Source organism: Bufo bufo, chromosome 2 (genome assembly GCF_905171765.1).
Source record: "Bufo bufo chromosome 2, aBufBuf1.1, whole genome shotgun sequence".
NCBI lineage: Eukaryota > Metazoa > Chordata > Amphibia > Anura > Bufonidae > Bufo > Bufo bufo.
In genome coordinates this window covers 422,827,492-422,846,354 of record NC_053390.1, presented here as the reverse complement: position 1 = coordinate 422,846,354, position 18,863 = coordinate 422,827,492, and the positions used below count along the sequence as shown (strand labels likewise).

Below are 18,863 nucleotides of genomic sequence, written 5' to 3'. Positions count from 1 at the left end.
AAGGAGAACAGCAAGAAGGTAAGACCATGACACCCTGGGGCAGATTTATGATGACCCAGATCGTGTTGCTCTGGCCGAATCTAACTTACGTGTTTTATGCCAGAACAAACTGTCTGCGGAGCTTTATTGTTCTGAATTTCGGAGATGGGCAGCTGATTCGGGTTGGAATGATGCCGCACTCCGGAGTCAGTTCTGTCATGGTCTCTCAGAGAGATTGAAAGATGCGTTTGCTTTCCATGAGAGACCAACGTCCTTAGAGTCTGCCATGTCATTGGCGGTACGCCTTGACAGGCGTCTAAGAGAAAGAAACGAGACCTCTCTGTCCAGCCATTGTCAGTCTAGGGGCAGTGGTGCGGACTCATTCAGTGTGCAGGGGCCTCATCCTGTCTCGCTCCCCTCTGAGGAGGAGCCCATGCAGCTAGGTCGACTTGCCCCTGATAAAAGAGGATTTAGTCCTCAGAGTATGGTGTGTTTTTGTTGTGGGGGCATAGGTCATTTGGCAAATGTTTGTCCGTCTAGGAGATTCTTGAACTGTACTAAGAGCGATAATAAGAGAAAAACCTCAAAAGGTAAATCATCAAATTCTGCTTCATCTGCTACTTTGGGCAAAGTTGATGTAGGAATTGATGCTTTTCCTCTGACCTTTGTATATAAAATACAGCGGCTCACCCCTATCTCGTATGGATAGGTGCTCACCCTCTGGTCCTACCCTCAGGACCTAGGGGACAAGAAAGAATATATAGAAAGTGAGGGGGCACACACACACGGGAAACACCAGATGATTGAGTATATATTATTTAATATTCTAAAAACAGACCCATAAAATGACTAAAATATATACCATATAATGTTACAGCCCCAAAGATACAGATAAATGCTAACAAATACGCTGGCGTGCTGAATTCATATATAGTCCATACAGTGTCCCAATTAAAGTGCTACAGTGTAGAAGCTACTATGAGTATGGTAGGTTACATAGAGTCCATCTACACACTGTCCCGATCGGTGTAGACAAGTGGTAGCACAATATGTTCCAATGCCTGTAGTGTTAAATCGCCGGAGGTTTTGTGGGCTTAGTCCAATTGTAGTGGAACACTCGTGTCCAATGTTCAGAGATCAGTAAGACATATTTGGATGAACTTCCCAGTTACTTACTGTATCCAGCCGCTTGCGCTCCCCCGGTCTCTCCCCTCCTTGCTGTCTGGCCGCAGCGTTAATTTCTCAGGTGGCCAGACCAGGCCGACTGTGGCGTCCCACGTGACCTGGTGGTATGGGGTTCCGGGCGGACGCTTTGGTGACGTCACTGTTGTGCGGCGGGAGTTTCAAATCTGGAAGTATTGGAAGTGAATCTCTGAAATGCTTACAGCTCGATGTCCTGTCTTTTTGGTCTCTTTGGTCTTTGACTTGAATCCACGCTCACTCTGTGTTGCCAGACGCGTTTCAGGGTCCTACACCCCTTCCTCAGTGGCCACCGAGTGAGTGGATTCTCACTCCTTTTAAATGGTATTGACCCACCCACAATTGTGCTTTTTTCAGCTTTCTCCAATATGTGGAATGGATTTTATAAATATTGCCTTACAATAGTGCATGAGACAATTTAAAAGAACATAATAATAAATATTAAACCCCACATAGTAATCACAATGTTAAAACATTAAAATAATATTCTCAGAGAGGAACTGCAAGGTCAAAGATGTACTTTAGGGAGAAACCGCATACAAAACGCAGTTCACATGGCTGCGGTTTTGATGCGTTTTCTCCCTAAAGTACATCTTTGACCTTGCAGTTCCTCTCTGAGAATATTATTTTAATGTTTTAACATTGTGATTACTATGTGGGGTTTAATATTTATTATTATGTTCTTTTAAATTGTCTCATGCACTATTGTAAGGCAATATTTATAAAATCCATTCCACATATTGGAGAAAGCTGAAAAAAGCACAATTGTGGGTGGGTCAATACCATTTAAAAGGAGTGAGAATCCACTCACTCGGTGGCCACTGAGGAAGGGGTGTAGGACCCTGAAACGCGTCTGGCAACACAGAGTGAGCGTGGATTCAAGTCAAAGACCAAAGAGACCAAAAAGACAGGACATCGAGCTGTAAGCATTTCAGAGATTCACTTCCAATACTTCCAGATTTGAAACTGCCGCCGCACAACAGTGACGTCACCAAAGCGTCCGCCCGGAACCCCATACCACCAGGTCACGTGGGACGCCACAGTCGGCCTGGTCTGGCCACCTGAGAAATTAACGCTGCGGCCAGACAGCAAGGAGGGGAGAGACCGGGGGAGCGCAAGCGGCTGGATACAGTAAGTAACTGGGAAGTTCATCCAAATATGTCTTACTGATCTCTGAACATTGGACACGAGTGTTCCACTACAATTGGACTAAGCCCACAAAACCTCCGGCGATTTAACACTACAGGCATTGGAACATATTGTGCTACCACTTGTCTACACCGATCGGGACAGTGTGTAGATGGACTCTATGTAACCTACCATACTCATAGTAGCTTCTACACTGTAGCACTTTAATTGGGACACTGTATGGACTATATATGAATTCAGCACGCCAGCGTATTTGTTAGCATTTATCTGTATCTTTGGGGCTGTAACATTATATGGTATATATTTTAGTCATTTTATGGGTCTGTTTTTAGAATATTAAATAATATATACTCAATCATCTGGTGTTTCCCGTGTGTGTGTGCCCCCTCACTTTCTATATATTTTTCCTCTGACCTGCAGTTCCCGTTTTCTCCTGTCTGCCAGGGTGGCGCTAGAGAGCAAAGTCATTTCTTGTGAGATTTTTGTCGATAGTGGAGCGGCCGTCAATCTTATTGACACTCAATTTGTAGCCATGCATGGTTTTCAGGTTTGCACATTAGAAAAGGATACACCTGTTTTTGCTATTGACTCTGCTCCACTCTCACAGAGATCTCTGAAGGGCATTGTTCACAATATCCGGCTAGCTGTAGGTGACACTCATGTGGAGGATATATCTTGTTTTGTCCTTAACGGATTGCCTTCTCCTCTAGTTTTGGGGTTACCCTGGCTCACTAGACATAACCCCACTATTGATTGGCAAGAAAGGCAAATAAATGAGTGGAGTGACTTTTGTAGAGAGAATTGTCTCACAGCGACTTTTGCAGAGGTGTCTACTAAAACTGTGCCATCATTTCTCTCTGATTTCTCGGACGTGTTTTCCGAGAGCGCTGTTCAGGAGCTACCTCCTCACCGGGAGTTTGACTGTCCCATTAACCTCATTCCCGGCGCCAAGCTGCCAAAAGCACGCCTCTACAATCTCTCACAACCGGAAAGAATCGCAATGCGAACTTATATCTCCGAGAGTCTCGAGAAGGGGCATATTCGTACCTCAAAATCACCTGTGGCCGCGGGTTTTTTTTTTGTTAAAAAAAAAGATGGCTCTCTGAGACCTTGCCTAGATTTTAGGGAGCTGAACCGTATCACGATTCGCGATCCCTATCCCCTTCCTCTGATCCCGGACCTCTTCAACCAAATTGTTGGGGCCAAGGTGTTTTCCAAATTGGATTTGAGAGGCGCGTACAACCTGGTCAGGGTCAGAGAGGGGGATGAATGGAAAACGGCCTTTAATACCCCTAATGGGCATTTCGAGAATCTCGTTATGCCTTTCGGCCTGATGAATGCTCCGGCCGTCTTTCAGCATTTTGTTAATAGTATTTTCTACCATTTAATGGGGAAATTTGTATTGGTGTATCTTGATGATATTTAGATTTTTTCCCCTGATGTTCAGACCCATCAGGATCATCTTTTTCAGGTTCTGCAGATTCTGCGGGAAAATAAATTGCACGCCAAGCTGGAGAAATGTCTTTTTATGGTATCGGAGATTCAATTTCTGGGTTTTCTCCTCTCTGCTTCTGGTTTTCGCATGGATCCGGAGAAGGTCCGTGCTGTACTTGAGTGGGAGCTTCCTGAGAAACAGAAGGCATTGATGCCCTTTCTGGGTTTTGAGAACTATTACAGAAAGTTCATTTTGAATTATTCCTCTGTTGTCAAACCCCTCACTGACATGACAAAAAAGGGGGCGGATTTTTCCTCTTGGTCGGAGGAGGCGCTTGCAGCCTTTTCTAAGATTAAAGAGAGTTTTGCGTCTGCTCCCGTCTTGGTGCATCCCGATGTTTCCTTACCTTTTATTGTTGAGGTGGATGCTTCCGAGGTGGGTGTGGGTGCGGTTTTGTCCCAGGGCCCTTCTCCTGCCAAATGGCGACCCTGTGCCTTTTTCTCTAAAAAACTCTCCCCGGCAGAGAAAAACTATGATGTGGGAGATATGGAGTTGTTGGCCATCAAGTTGGCTTTCGAGGAATGGCGCCATTGGTTGGAGGGGGCCAGGCACCCTATCACCGTTTTTACCGACCATAAGAATCTGGCATACTTGGAGTCGGCCAGGCGTATGAATCCGAGACAGGCCAGATGGTCTCTGTTCTTCTCCAGATTCAATTTTGTTGTTACATTCCGACCTGGGATAAAAAATGTGAAGGCTGATGCTCTCTCTCTCTGTTTTCCGGGAGGAGGAAACTCAGAGGACCCGGGTCCCATTTTGGCGGAGGGGGTAGTTGTTTCTGCTCTATATTCCGATTTGGAGGCCGAGGTCCAGGCTGCCCAGACTGAGGCACCTGCCCGTTGTCCTTCTGGGAAGTTGTTCGTGCCTCCTGAGCTACGTCACAAACTCTTTAAGGAGCATCATGATACGGTTCTTGCTGGTCACCCCGGGAGTAGAGCCATGGTAGATCTCATTGCTCGGAGATTTTGGTGGCCGGCTCTTCGTAAGTCGGTGGAGGGTTTTGTGGCTGCTTGTGAGACGTGCGCTCGCGCTAAGGTCCCTCGTTCACGGCCTTCAGGTTCCCTTCTCCCGTTACCCATACCTTCCCGTCCTTGGACACACCTGTCCATGGACTTTATCACGGATCTTCCTCGTTCCTCGGGGAAGTCGGTGATCCTGGTGGTGGTGGACCGTTTTAGCAAGATGGCTCATTTCGTACCTTTCCCTGGTTTACCCAATGCTAAAACGTTGGCGCAAGCTTTTGTCGACCATATTGTTAAATTGCACGGCATTCCCTCTGATATTGTTTCCGATAGAGGCACGCAGTTTGTGTCCAGGTTCTGGAAGGCTTTCTGTTCTCGCCTGGGGGTTCGGCTGTCCTTCTCTTCTGCTTTTCACCCGCAGTCGAATGGTCAGACTGAGCGCCTCAATCAGAATCTGGAGACATATTTGCGCTGTTTTGTGGCAGAGAACCAGGAGGATTGGTGTTCATTTCTCCCTCTTGCTGAGTTTGCTCTGAACAACCGTCGTCAGGAATCTTCTGATAAGTCACCATTCTTTGGTGCATATGGGTTCCATCCGCAGTTTGGGACATTCTCGGGAGGGGCTCTTTCTGGTTTACCTGAGGAGGAGAGATTTTCCTCGTCTTTGTCTACCATTTGGCAAAAGATTCAGAGTAATCTTAAAAAGATGAGTGAGAGGTATAGGCGTGTGGCTGATAAGAGACGTGTGCCTGGTCCGGACCTGAATGTGGGTGATCTGGTGTGGTTGTCTACAAGAAACATTAAACTGAAGGTTCCCTCCTGGAAATTGGGTCCCAAGTTTATTGGGCCTTATAAAATCTTGTCAGTCATTAATCCTGTTGCCTTCCGTCTTGATCTTCCACGGGTTTGGAAGATACATAATGTATTTCACAGATCTCTCTTAAAACCATATGTCCAGCCCACGGTACCCTCCTCTTTGCCTCCTCCTCCGATTTTGGTTGATGGCAATCTGGAGTTTGAGGTTTCCAGAATTGTGGACTCTCGCATTGTCCACGGTTCTCTTCAGTACCTCGTTCATTGGAAGGGTTATGGTCCTGAGGAGAAGATGTGGGTTCCGGTGTCGGACATTAAAGCCACTCGCCTCATCAGGGCATTTCATAGGGCTCATCCTGAGAAGGTGGGTCCTGGGTGTCCGGAGTCCACCCGTAGAGGGGGGGGGGGGGTACTGTCACTACCAGAGCTTTGGGACGTTCTCACAGCTCTGTTTCTCCACTCCTGTGATGATGTCACTACTAGAGCTGGGAGGAGTTCTCACTGCTTTTGGTTTCCTTCCTCCCAGCTGTTCCTCATGCATTTGATTTCCCTCTCTTTATATCACCCCTCCTCCTATTGTAGGGCGTGGATTATAGTTCTCATTTCAGTTGTAGCTCTTGCTTTAGTATCTTCACTTGTAGCTATCAGTTCACTGGACCTGTGTTCTGCTGCAGCAAGCACTCCGGATATTGCCAGCTGCCCTTGGATCTGTCTTCTCTGCGGCTGCAACACCTTCAGCTAAGTGTACAGACATTATTGTGTACCTGATTATTTTCTGACTGGATCTGAGGTGGCCACGGTTCCCTCCATATACTGAGTAGGGCACCGGTGGCCGTGCCCCTTCCACTATTGTAGGGGTTACAGTGGTCATCAGTCTTAGGCACGTGGGCATGCCTCGTTCCGCCATTTGGATCCGGGCATGTGCTTTAGCAGCATAGGAAGAGCTTTGAGGGTCGGACAGGGGTCACCCTTTATCCTCCCTAGTTTGGGTCCGGTCAGTAGCTCTTTTACTGTGTATACTATTGTTGCTCACATACAGCCGTGACACCCGCGGGACAGGGGAGTCTGCTTTTCTTTATGTTCATGGGTGCAGGTCTGGAGGATAGGGGTTATATGCTCCAAAGTCAGACAACCCCTTTAGGATCAAGAAAATAAAAAGTGTTCCATCGCTTATGTGGTCCCTAAGCTAACCCCTGCATGTACCTAGTTTTCTCTAATGCTAAATTCCACCCTGCTTTTGGCAACCACTGACACATACTGTATTTGCACTGAGAATGTAGGTGTATACAATAGGGAGGCCCATGAAAAATGCACATGAATAAATCGGTCAACACAAAATTTTGCATATATTCACTGAGGAAGTAAGTGAATGCAGCAGTTTGTGCAATATTCCAATTCTAGTGTTTGTCTGTAGACTTCTTACTTAACATCAGGAATACTTGTATAAAGCGTTGGTGGAGCTCACATCTCCAAAGACTTATGCAACCAGATCCACACAAACTCTGATGCTTTACCGCCATATGCTGCCTCTGGAGGGTTTTCTGTCTGATTCATATGGACTCCATGTGAATCTGTTTTGTGGAGGTATTCTTCTCTAGAAGCAGTACTTGGGGTTAATGCCATGCAGAAGGAACATACAACAGCACACGTTGCACTTATACCTCCATAGTAGCTATCCGTCACAACAAAGCCTCTGCTGTCACTATGCCTGAGGGGCCAACTTGCTGCCTGCACAAGAGTACAGCAGTGATTGAAGCAAGCAATGTAGGGGCAAATTGACACATTAGTGTTATCTTTCTGTTCTCTTCACATATGAATCAAAAGTGATCTCATTGTGATTGGTGTCAAGTGATGTAATTATCTGCCATGAGGTGGTCGTAAATATAGCTTTATCACAAATACCACACCATCCAGCTTCACAGCTACTATGTACTTAATGCACTGTAGAAAGTCGCCATTCCCACATACAGTCAGGTCCATAAATATTGGGACATCGACACAATTCTAAAATTTTTGGCTCTATACACCACCACAATGGATTTGAAATGAAACAAACAAGATGTCCTTGAACTGCAGGCTGTCAGCTTCAATTTGAGGGCATTTACATACAAATCAGGTGAACGGTGTAGGAATTACAACAGTTTGCATATGTGCCTCCCACTTATTAAGGAACCAAAAGTAATGGGATTGGGACATAATAATAATCATAAATCAAACTTTCACTTTTTAATACTTGGTTGCAAATCCTTTGCTGTCAATTACATCCTGAAGTCTGGAACGCATAGACATCACCAGATGCTGGGTTTCATCCCTGGTGATGCTCTGCCAGGCCTCTACTGTAACTGTCTTCAGTTCCTCCTTGTTCTTGGGGCATTTTCCCTTCAGTTTTGTCTTCAGCAAGTGAAATGCATGCTCAATTGGATTCAGGTCAGGTAATTGACTTGACCATTGCATAACATTCCACTTCTTTCCCTTAAAAAACTGTTTGGTTGCTTTTGCAGTATGCTTTGGGTCATTGTCCATCTGCACTGTGAAGCGCCGTTCAATGAGTTCTGAAGCATTTGGCTGAATATGAGCAGATAATATTGCCCGAAACACTTCAGAATTCATCCTGCTGCTTTTGTCAGCAGTCACATCATCAATAAATACAAGAGAACCAGTTCCATTGGCAGCCATACATGCCCACCCCATGACACTATCACCACCATGCTTCACTGATGAGGTGGTATGCTCAGGACTGGTGCAAGGATTTTTGCCACCCTAGGCAAAAGATAATTTTGCCACCCCCTTGACTCCGCCTATTGACCATGCCCCTTTTTTGTCACCCACCTATTTATACAGACTGTACCCTTCATTGTGGTAAGGCCACGTTTTCTCCCTCCAGCTACATACTATGTCATCCACAGATCCCCCATAAGTGTTATCCACAGATCCCCCACAAGTGTCATCCACAGATCCCCCACAAGTGTCATCCACAAATCCCCCACAAGTGTTATCCACAAATCCCCACAAGTGTCATCCACAAATCCCCACAAGTGTCATCCACAAATCCCCACAAGTGTCATCCACAGATCCCCACAAGTGTCATCCACAAATCCCCACAAGTTTCATCCACAGATCCCCACAAGTTTCATCCACAGATCCCCCATAATGTCATCCATAGATCCCCCATAAGTGTCATCTACATATCCCCCATAAATGTCATCCACAGATCCCCTCCCCGCCCAGCGCCGCCTCCTAGCTAATTTATTCACTTAACTTGCCTCTGTGTAATCTCGTAAAGGCGCACTGGCAGAGGCATCGTCAAACGAGGTGCGCTGGAAGACGGCGCATGCGCACTTCGCTCGACGGTGCCTCTGCCAGTCCGCCTGTGAGAGATTACACAGAGGCAAGTTAAGTGAATAAATTAGCTAGGAGGTGGTGCTGCGGGCCGGCGCCTCCAGCAAGAGTGCGCTCTATGCGGTGGCCTACCTTGCTTATGGGTGGCGCCGGCCCTGGGTATGCTTAGGATCATGAGCAGTTCCTTTCCTTCTCCATACTCTTCTCTTCCCATCACTCTGGCACAAGTTGATCTTGGTCTCATCTGTCCATAGGATGTTGTTCCAGAACTGTGAAGGCTTTTTTAGATGTCGTTTGGCAAACTCTAATCTGGCATTCCTGTTTTTGAGGCTCACCAATGGTTTACATCTTGTGGTGAACCCTCTGTATTCACTCTGGTGAAGTCTTTTCTTGATTGTTGACTTTGACACACATACACCTACCTCCTGGAGAGTGTTCTTGATCTGGTCAACTGTTGTGAAGGGTGTTTTACTTCACCAGGGAAAGAATTCTTCGGTCATCCACCACAGTTGTTTTCCGTGGTCTTCAGGGTCTTTTGGTGTTGCTGAGCTCACCGTGCGTTCCTTCTTTTTAAGAAAGTTCCAAACTAATATTTTTGCTATCTCTCTGATGGGTTTATTTGGTTTTTTCAGCCTAATGATGGCTTGCTTCACTGTTAGTGACAGCTCTTTGGATCTCATCTTGAGAGTTGACAGCAACAGATTCCAAATGCAAATAGCACACTCGAAATGAACTCTGGACCTTTTATCTGCTCATTGTAATTGGGATAATGAGGGAATAACACACACCTGGCCATGGAACAGCTGAGAAGCCAATTGTCCCATTACTTTTGGTTCCTTAACAAGTGGGAGGCACATATGAAAACTGTTGTAATTCCTACACCGTTCACCTGATTTGGATGTAAATACCCTCAAATTAAAGATGACGTTCTGCAGTTGAAGCACACCTTGTTTGTTTCATTTCAAATCCATTGTGGTAGTGTATAGAGCCAAAAATGTTACAATTGTGTCGATGTCCCAATATTTATGGACCTGACTGTATATACAGGCACAACACAAAATTTAAAAAGGACCCAAAAATCCAACATGTTTTTGAGGTAGGCTTTGTATCGTACGTCTCGCAATTTTTATACATGATCCACTCAAGTCACCTTCACCTTTGTTTGCTGCATTTCTTATTTTGTGTCTCTTTTGCAATTCCTATCTATTAATGCCTTTCTCCGCAGACACAGAAATACACATGAATAAATATATTAGGTTATATGCAGACACACATTTGAATTTCATGAGAAACATTCTTTAATAAAGGTTAAGCTTCCTCCTTAAGGCATCTGAGACTCCCAGGCTGTGCGCTGAAATGTTTAATGCACTTCTCGCCATGTGGTATTGCTTAAGTAATGAGCAATTATTGAATTTATTTTTAAAGTGTGAAAGGTTGTCATGTTATTTATGAGCTTTTAAGGGCACATGTACCTTTTCGCTGTCATCGTTGCGTATGTGGTCATGATGAACTGGCTGACACTGAAACGAGGGGCCCAAATGACCTGCACAAGAAAAATAATAAAAGAGATATATCACGCATTGTAGTAAATGAATCCTAAAAGGTGGCTATGCAGACACTGTTAAATCTACAGCAAAAATCAAGCAGCCTACTGTGTTTTATACTATGCAGCAAGTTAATTTGTACTTCTTGTTTAGAAACTTTAACTGGTTAAGACCAAAGATATTATCAGTTCCCATTGCAATGTACTTTTCACAGTATATTCATCGCAACTGTAAATTATTCCATAAATTTATTTTAAAAATGCCTTTATTTGTCCTGTCTGTACACAAAAATGTTACATCTTAAAAATGATACTATTTGCAAAGTTTTATTCAGTTTTGATCTCCCATAACAGCATTATACCTCCACAAATGTAACAGAGCAGCCAATTATGTCTATGTGCTAACTTCACTTGTAAAAAGGGAAGTGACGATCTTTATCATTTACACATGCAAGTCTAGTGAACCTCCAGTACAAGAACACAGACCATGCAAATTGTTATTATATATGCTTAAAGGGAACCTGTCACCATGAAAATGCAATGTAAGCTACATACACCATGTAATAGAGCAGGAGGAGCTGAGAAGACTGATGTATAGTTTTATGGGAAATATTCTGTATAACTTGTAATTTATAAATTTAAATTCCTGCTCATTCCGGGCTTTGAAGTCAAGGAGTCGGTCTTCTCAGTGACTGACAGCTATCTCTGTATACACAGTCAAAGAGGGAAGGTTGTCAATCACTGATAGGACCGACTCCTGGATTTCAAAGCCCGGAATGAGCAGGAATTAAAATTTATAAATTACAAGTTATACTGAATATTTCCCATAAAACTATACATCAGTCTGCTCAGCTCCTCCTGCTCTATAACATGCTGCCTGCAGCTGTTTAGGGCCAATTCACACGACTGTAAGGGCTCGGTGCCTGCATTGACTTGAATGGGTCCACGTTCTGCAAAATACGGCGAAAGATAGAATATGTCCTATCTTTTCCGGAGCAGAGGCAAGGATTGGAAGCCCATGGAGAAACACTACGAAACGGTTCCGTGGGCTTCCAGGTCGGTGCTTCAGCACTGCAAAAGATAGGACATGTCCTATCTTTTGCGGATCGCGGACCCATTCAAGTCAATGGGTCCGCACCGTACTATGGGATTCACGAGGCCGGTGCCTGTGCATTGCGGACCACTATTTGCCAACAGCAGCACGGAGCCCTTAAAGGGAACCTGTCACCGGGATTTTATGTATAGAGCTGAGGACATGGGTTGCTAGATGGCCACTAGCACATCCGCAATATCCAGTCCCCATAGCTCTGTGTGCTTTTATTGTGTAAAAAAAACGATTTGATACATATGCAAATTAACATAAAAGAGTCATATCTTACTTGTGTGACCAGAGAAGAGTCATATTTTCAAGCTCTGACTCATCTCAGGTTAATTTGCATATGTATCAAATCGGTTTTTTTACACAATAAAAGCACACAGAGCTATGGGGACTGGGTATTGTGGATGTGCTAGCAGCCATCTAGCAGCCCATGTCCTCAGCTCTATACACAAAATCCAGGTGACAGGTTCCCTTTAACACGACAGGTTCCCTTTAATTTCTGGCAAAAAAACCAATGGCTTTAATGGGTTTGCCTCATAAAGACATCCCCTGACCTGTTAAGGCATATGGACATAATAGAGACCCCCTCCCTTCTATAAGTGAGTACAAAGAGCCAATCTGTATTAGCAGCTCCAATTTGGGTGGATTCAAGTCATCCTTTGTGTTCCATTTGAATGGCCACTATGTAATGCTGCCAACCAGAATGTGCCTTGGCAGGCAATATATGGTATTTTGCATATAGCAGTCAGATACATGCTTTAAAGTGACCCTTCGATTCAAGAAAAATAATTCCCGCTAACTGGTGAATGAAGAGAACACTTACATGGTGCCCTTATTTTCATCTTTTTAGCTGCAGATCTGTCCATTCCCTGGTACCTCTTCTATCCAAGATGGCTGCACCGCTTCTCAGACTGCCTGATGCATGCTGTGCATTTGGTGGCCCAAAATACTTCCTGCTGTCATTGGATTGGCAGCACTGTTCACATGTACAAGAGGAGGGCTGGAAACTAGAAAGTAGTTTGGGCTACTGATGCACATTGGGTATCTAGCATTCTGAGAAGCTCTATGTCCATCTTGGATAGAAGAGATCAGGAGCTTGGAAATTTCCAGATCTGAAACCTAAAAAAATGACAAGGAGGGCACCAGGTAAGTGTTCTTGTTCATTCCCCAGTTCATGTAAATCTTTTTCTTGAACCAGAGGATCACTTTGCATTGAAGTCTTTTCTTATCATAGCACACAGAGGACATATCATCATAACAATAGATCTAATAGGTCATTTGTGAATCAGCACGAGTGGAAAGTGGATGACTCTAAAGTCAGCTCCAAATGGGTTCTCTTGTGCTGGATGCCTGGGACTGTTCAGGACCCATTAATGTATCAGACTTGGAGTCATCTGAGCATCTGGGAAAGTCCAATTTCCTGGTATAAAGGAGAAGTGCACAACTCCCTTCTCTTTTATTATACAGTCCTGATCAAAAGTTTAAGACCACTTGAAAAATGGCAAAAAATCATATTTAGCATGGCTGGACCTTAACAAGGTTCCAAGTAGAGCTTCAACGTGAAACAAGAAGAAATGGGAGTGAGACAAAACATTTTTTGAGCATTTAATTTAATGAAAACAACGAATAAACTGAAACAGGCTGTTTATAAGCTGATCAGAAGTTTACGACCACACCTAAAAAAAAAACAACAACTTCCAAACATGAACTCAGTAATGAGTAGCTCCGCTGTTATTTTATTTTTTTTTACTTCAAAAATTTGTTTCGGCATGCTTGATGCAAGCGTTTCCATGAGGTGAGTGGGAACATTTCTCCAAGTGGTGAAGACGGCCGCATGAAGGCCATCTACTGTCTGGAACTGTTGTCTATTTTTGTAAACTCCCTTGCCATCCATCCCCAAAGATTCTCAAATAGATTTAGATCAGGGGAACATGCAGGATGGGCCAAAGAGTGATGTTATTCTCCTGGAAGAAGTCCCTTGTCCTGAGGGCATTGTCCTGTTGAAAAACCCAGTCGTTACCACCAGACGAGGGCCCTCAGTCATGAGGAACAGTGATGGCCAGTTCGCAGTGTTCGCCGACGAACACATGCGATCTGCCATCTTTATTTCCAAGCCCGGCGATGCAGAGGTAAGTCCTTACCTATGCCTGCGCCGCCAGCCACTCTGAAACACATGCGGTCACTGGGAGCAGACAGTTCCGAGAACAGCCTTCATCGGAAAAAATTATTAAAATAGAAAATCTGCCAAAAAAGTGAAATTTAGAAATTTTATCTCTATTTTCCATTAATTCTTGTGGAACACTTAAAGGGTTAACAACGTTTGTAAAATCAGTTTTGAATACCTTGAGGGGTGTAGTTTTTTTGGGTGGTTTCTATTATGTAAGCCTCGCAAAGTGACTTCAGACCTGAACTGGTCCCTAAAAATTGGGTTTTTGAAAATTTCGGAAAAATTTAAAGATTTACTTCTAAACTTCTAAGCCTTGTAACATCCCCAAAAAATAAAATATCATTCCCAAAATGATCCAAACATGAAGTAGACATATGGGGAATGTAAAGTAATAACTATTTTTGGAGGTATTACTATGTATTATAGAAGTAGAGAAATTGAATCTTGGAAATTTGCAATTTTTTAATTTTTTTGGGTAAATTTGGTATTTTTTTTATAAATAAAAATTATTTTTTTTTACTTCATTTTACCAGTGTCATGAAGTACAATATGTGACGAAAAAACAATCTCAGAATGGCCTGCATAAGTCAAAGCGTTTTAAAGTTATCAGCACTTAAAGTGACACTGGTCAGATTTGCAAAAAATGGCCAAGTCCTTAAGGTGAAATAGGGCTGAGTCCTTAAGGGGTTAAAGGCATGTGGTCCTAAAATTTGGATCAGCTGAAAAACAGCCTGTTTCAGTTTAATCGTTATTTTCAATTAATTGAATGCTCAAAAAATGTTTAGTCTCACTCCCATTTCTTCTTGTTGCATGTTGAAGCTCTACTTGGAACCTTGTTAAGATCCAACAATGTAAAATATGATTTTTTGCCATTTTTCAAGTGGTTTTAAACTTTTGATCAGGACTGTATATAACAATCCCATGAAGATCAATGCAATGGGCATTCGTTTGTCTAAATGTGAGTAAATGTGAAAAGTATGTGAAAAACTATCTAGAATCTCGATATTAAATTTAATATTTAAATTTTAATGCCAAACATCATTTGTTTGCTTCTCATCCAAAAATATGACTTACTGGATACATCTAGATTCTAGATGTATCCTGTAAGTCAAATTTTTGGATGAGGAACAAACCAATGATATTTTATGTTAAAATGATATGATACAATTTCCATTCTATATTCCAGTATATATTTTGAAATGTAACATGCTAAGGAAGAACATTAGATTATCCCAAGAATAAATCACTAGTGATGAGCGGCAGGGGCAATATTCGAATTCGCGATATTTCGCGAATATTTGGGCGAATATTCGCCATATATTCGAAAATTCGCGAATTCATGATCTCCAGGCATTATTTTCTTGATTGCGAAAATTCGCATAAAAGTCGCCTAAAATTTTCAAATAAAAATTTGCATGAACTGGTATTTTAAAAAAAATCGAATATTCGCAATTCCGAATATATTTAGCGATATTCTAAATATTCGCGAATTCTCGAAGTGCCGATATTCGCGATTAAAATTCGCAATTCGAATATTCGTGATCAACACTATAAATCACCTGCATTTTAACCCAGCAGCTGTTGAACCTGCATCCAGCACCCGACTAGCCAAAGTATTTCTATGACCTTTCTAGCAGACTATCATTTGCTGGACATTCTTCTGAGACCGGTAACATTATGTTGGGTGACATTTGTGAATGTCACTGACTTGTGTTAGAACAAAACCACCTTGTTTACAGCTGTCTACCAAAGAATCTAAATTTTGTTACTTTGTCACCTTCAAAATTTAACAATTAATTGATTGACACTGTCAGAACAATGCAACTCCATCTGAACAGCTTAGTCGTGAAAGACACAGTGGTTGCTAGGCATATGTTACTAAAAGGAGTTATCCCATGATTGACGGGAAAAAATGAAAATCAGACTTCATATAGTACATGACAATCTCTTATGAACAAAAATAGAACCAGCCCTATACCTCCCATGGAGCCAGAGATTTCATTCCTAGCTCCAATTGCTCTTCTAGATTCTATTCAGGGGCCTTGTCCTTTCTGCTGCACCTATTTCACTGTCACAACTGAGGAGGCATGTCCTCTCTGATGGAGTTCTCTCCCTGTAACTGCTGCAACTTCATGTGCGACCACCTCAGTAGGTGTATATGCACATTACTGTACAGATTGAACACCAGGGGGTGCCATTATAATGAAGAAAATAGAATATCTCACAACTGGATTATTTTTGTAACAGAAAGTGAATTGCAAAAGTAGCTAGTTTTTCATGCTGAATTATAGTGAAATAACATTTAATGGTGGCACTTTAAAGAGAGTCAGTCACCAGAAAGTTCAGTTAAACCACACACGCTTCATTCTGGAGAACCAATACTTTGATCCATATGCAAATGAGCAGTTAAGTGCAACGAGGGTGGGACCAAGCCCCTCTGTGCACCCGTGCTCCTCCCTCTTCCTCTTTTAGCCCCTCCCTCTCATTATTTAATCTCGCCTGGCCAGGAGAAGCAAGCATTACATTCAGATGAGCTAGCCCTACAAGGCATTGTGCCTTTAAAAACTCCATCTTAGTAAATGGGTTGGCAAGCTATGTATCCCTGGAAACCAATCTGTGTCTGGCTATTCAGGTCTTAAACTTAGGCTACTTTCACACTAGCGTTCTTACTGGATCCGGCAGGGTTCAGCAAAAACGCTTCCGTTACTGATAATACAACCATCTGCCTCTGTTATGAATGGGTCCGGTTGTATTATCTTTAACATTGCCAAGACAGATCCGTCATGAATTGCATTGGGGGTCATGCCGGATCCGTCTTGCTCCGCATCCCAGGACGGAAAGCAAACTACAACATGTTGCGGTTATGGGAACGCAACTAAATGGAACGGAATGCATTTTGGAGCATTCTGTTCTGTTCAGTTTTGTCCCCATTGACAATGAATGGGGACAAAACTGAACCGTTTGTTTCCGGTTTTGAGCCACAATGACGGATCTCAATACTGGAAAACGCTAGTGGGAAAGTAGCCTTAAGGTGAGCTTGGCCTTGAGCTGAGGGTTAGACAAGGGTAAGTCTCTTACTGTTATAGTAAATACATTTTTGTAATTTAATAAAACCCTCTCATATATATGACGATTTACTCTGGTAAAATTCCCAATTTTTTTAATTTTTATGAAAACACTATTCAAGTAAGATCCATAGATATACCATACTTAGCCTTCTTTTACATTCGCGGTACAGCCTTCTGGCAGAATGTTCTGGCATACAACACTGGGAATTGGCCAGACAAAAATCACAGTGTGCAGTTTTTTTATTCTGCCCGAATTTTGACATAATTGCCAGATAGCAGCCAGATCTCTTCCAAACCCCATTATGTGCCGCAAATCTGTTGTCAAATTTGCAGAATTTATGCCCCTTCCCCAAACCTGGCTGGGACTGCCCACTTGTGGACAGGGTTTACATAAGCCCCACCCATTTTCAGCCCAAAACAAGCTGAATTTGCCAGGATTGTCTATGAATATATAGGACAATACTTGCAAATTCAAGACTGTTGCCAACTACGGATATCCTATGCAGTTGTATTGTCCCCCATGTACACAGTTTGAAGACAATACCAAGGTAAACTATCTAATCAATGAATTTGCAATGAATGACCAAAGAAAACTTTACAAATTGTCTCACTTAGGCTCTGTGTACACAGCTTTTGAACCTTGAATAAGAGGTGCACGTAGGAGATATTTCCTGTTGTATACCTTCAATGGAATGCCCTGACGTATGCCATTGTATAGCTATACAGTGACATATGTTATCCATAGGCCACAATGCTAAAAAAAAGTTTATCTCTGTGAAGGTTCTCATTTATCCAGGTCATGGTATATCTGTAAAGAATAAATCAAAGCAACTGGACTTACTGTAGATTTCTTGAAAACGTTTCACTCGTTCTTCCAACGAGCTTTCTCAATTCTGAGTGACTGTACAAGAATTCTCTGGGAATAAATAAATTCTCTGGGAATAATAAATATTTATTCCCAGAGAATTCTTGTACAGTCACTCAGAATTGAGAAAGCTCGTTGGAAGAACGAGTGAAACGTTTCCAAGAAATCTACAGTAAGTCCAGTTGCCTTGATTTATTCTTTACAGATAAAAAAAAGTTTAGTTTTTTTCTTTGGCCTTGTCTACTGTATACTATGTCTACTATGATCCACTAGCAGAAAAATGTATACTAAATAAAGCATAGAAAACACCCTTAAAAACTCATTGAACATGCATTGTTTAACCCCTTCAGGACCCTGCTATTTTTTACCTTCAGGACCAGGCCATTTTTAGCGAATCTGACAGGTCACTTTATGTGGTACCGTAATAACTTTAAAATGCTTTTATTTATCCAGGCCATTCTAAGACTGTTTTCTCGTCACATATTTTACTTCATAACAGTGGTAAAATTGAGTCAAAATATTTTATTTTTATTTATAAAAAAATACAAAATTTACCAAAAAAATGGAAAAATCTATTACCCTGAATCTGGAGTTTAGTAAAACAACCCATATGTGCGCAAAAACTGATGTATGGGCGCACAGCAGGCTTCAGAGTGGAAGGAGCACCATATGGTTTTTGGAGAGCGGATTTAGCTGGAATGGTAATTGGGAGCTATGTCGTATATGAAGACACCCTGAGGTGGCCCTACAGTAGAAACCCCCAAAAAGTGACCCCATTTTGGAAACTACACCCCTCAAGGAATCTTTCAAGGTAGTAGTGAGCACTTGGACCTTAAAGGTGTTTTCTAGAATTATTTTTTTCACAAAAAAGATGCTTTACACCCACATTTTTCACTTTCCCAAAGGGTAACAGGACAAAATGCACCCCAGATTTTGTTCCCCCATTTCCCCCTGAATACGGCAACATCCCATATGTGCTCAAAAAATGATCTATGGGCGCACAATAGAGCTCTAGAATCAGACAGCAAAATATGGATTTTGCTGACCTGAATTGGCAGACATTGATTGGAGAGGGTACTTTTCAGCAAACAGATGTCTCACAGAAGGCAGAAACACTTGCTAAAGGATTTCGAAGCACACATTTGTGAAAATGAAAAATTACTAGCAGACCCCAATTTTTCTCT

At 42.6% G+C, this 18,863-nt stretch overlaps 1 protein-coding gene across 4 annotated transcripts in view; it reads right to left on the bottom strand.

Moving 5' to 3' along the window:
- The window catches only part of RNF38 (ring finger protein 38), a 374,424-nt gene that overhangs the window by 128,419 nt on the left and 227,142 nt on the right, over positions 1-18,863 (bottom strand). For 3 of the 4 annotated variants that reach the window (XM_040417366.1, XM_040417367.1, XM_040417368.1), the window contains exon 2: positions 10,410-10,480. In XM_040417366.1, the coding sequence (XP_040273300.1) occupies positions 10,410-10,480 (71 nt within the window). Of the gene's footprint in view, positions 1-10,409; positions 10,481-18,863 lie in introns of those variants that run through there. The other variant, XM_040417374.1, reaches the window with a different exon arrangement.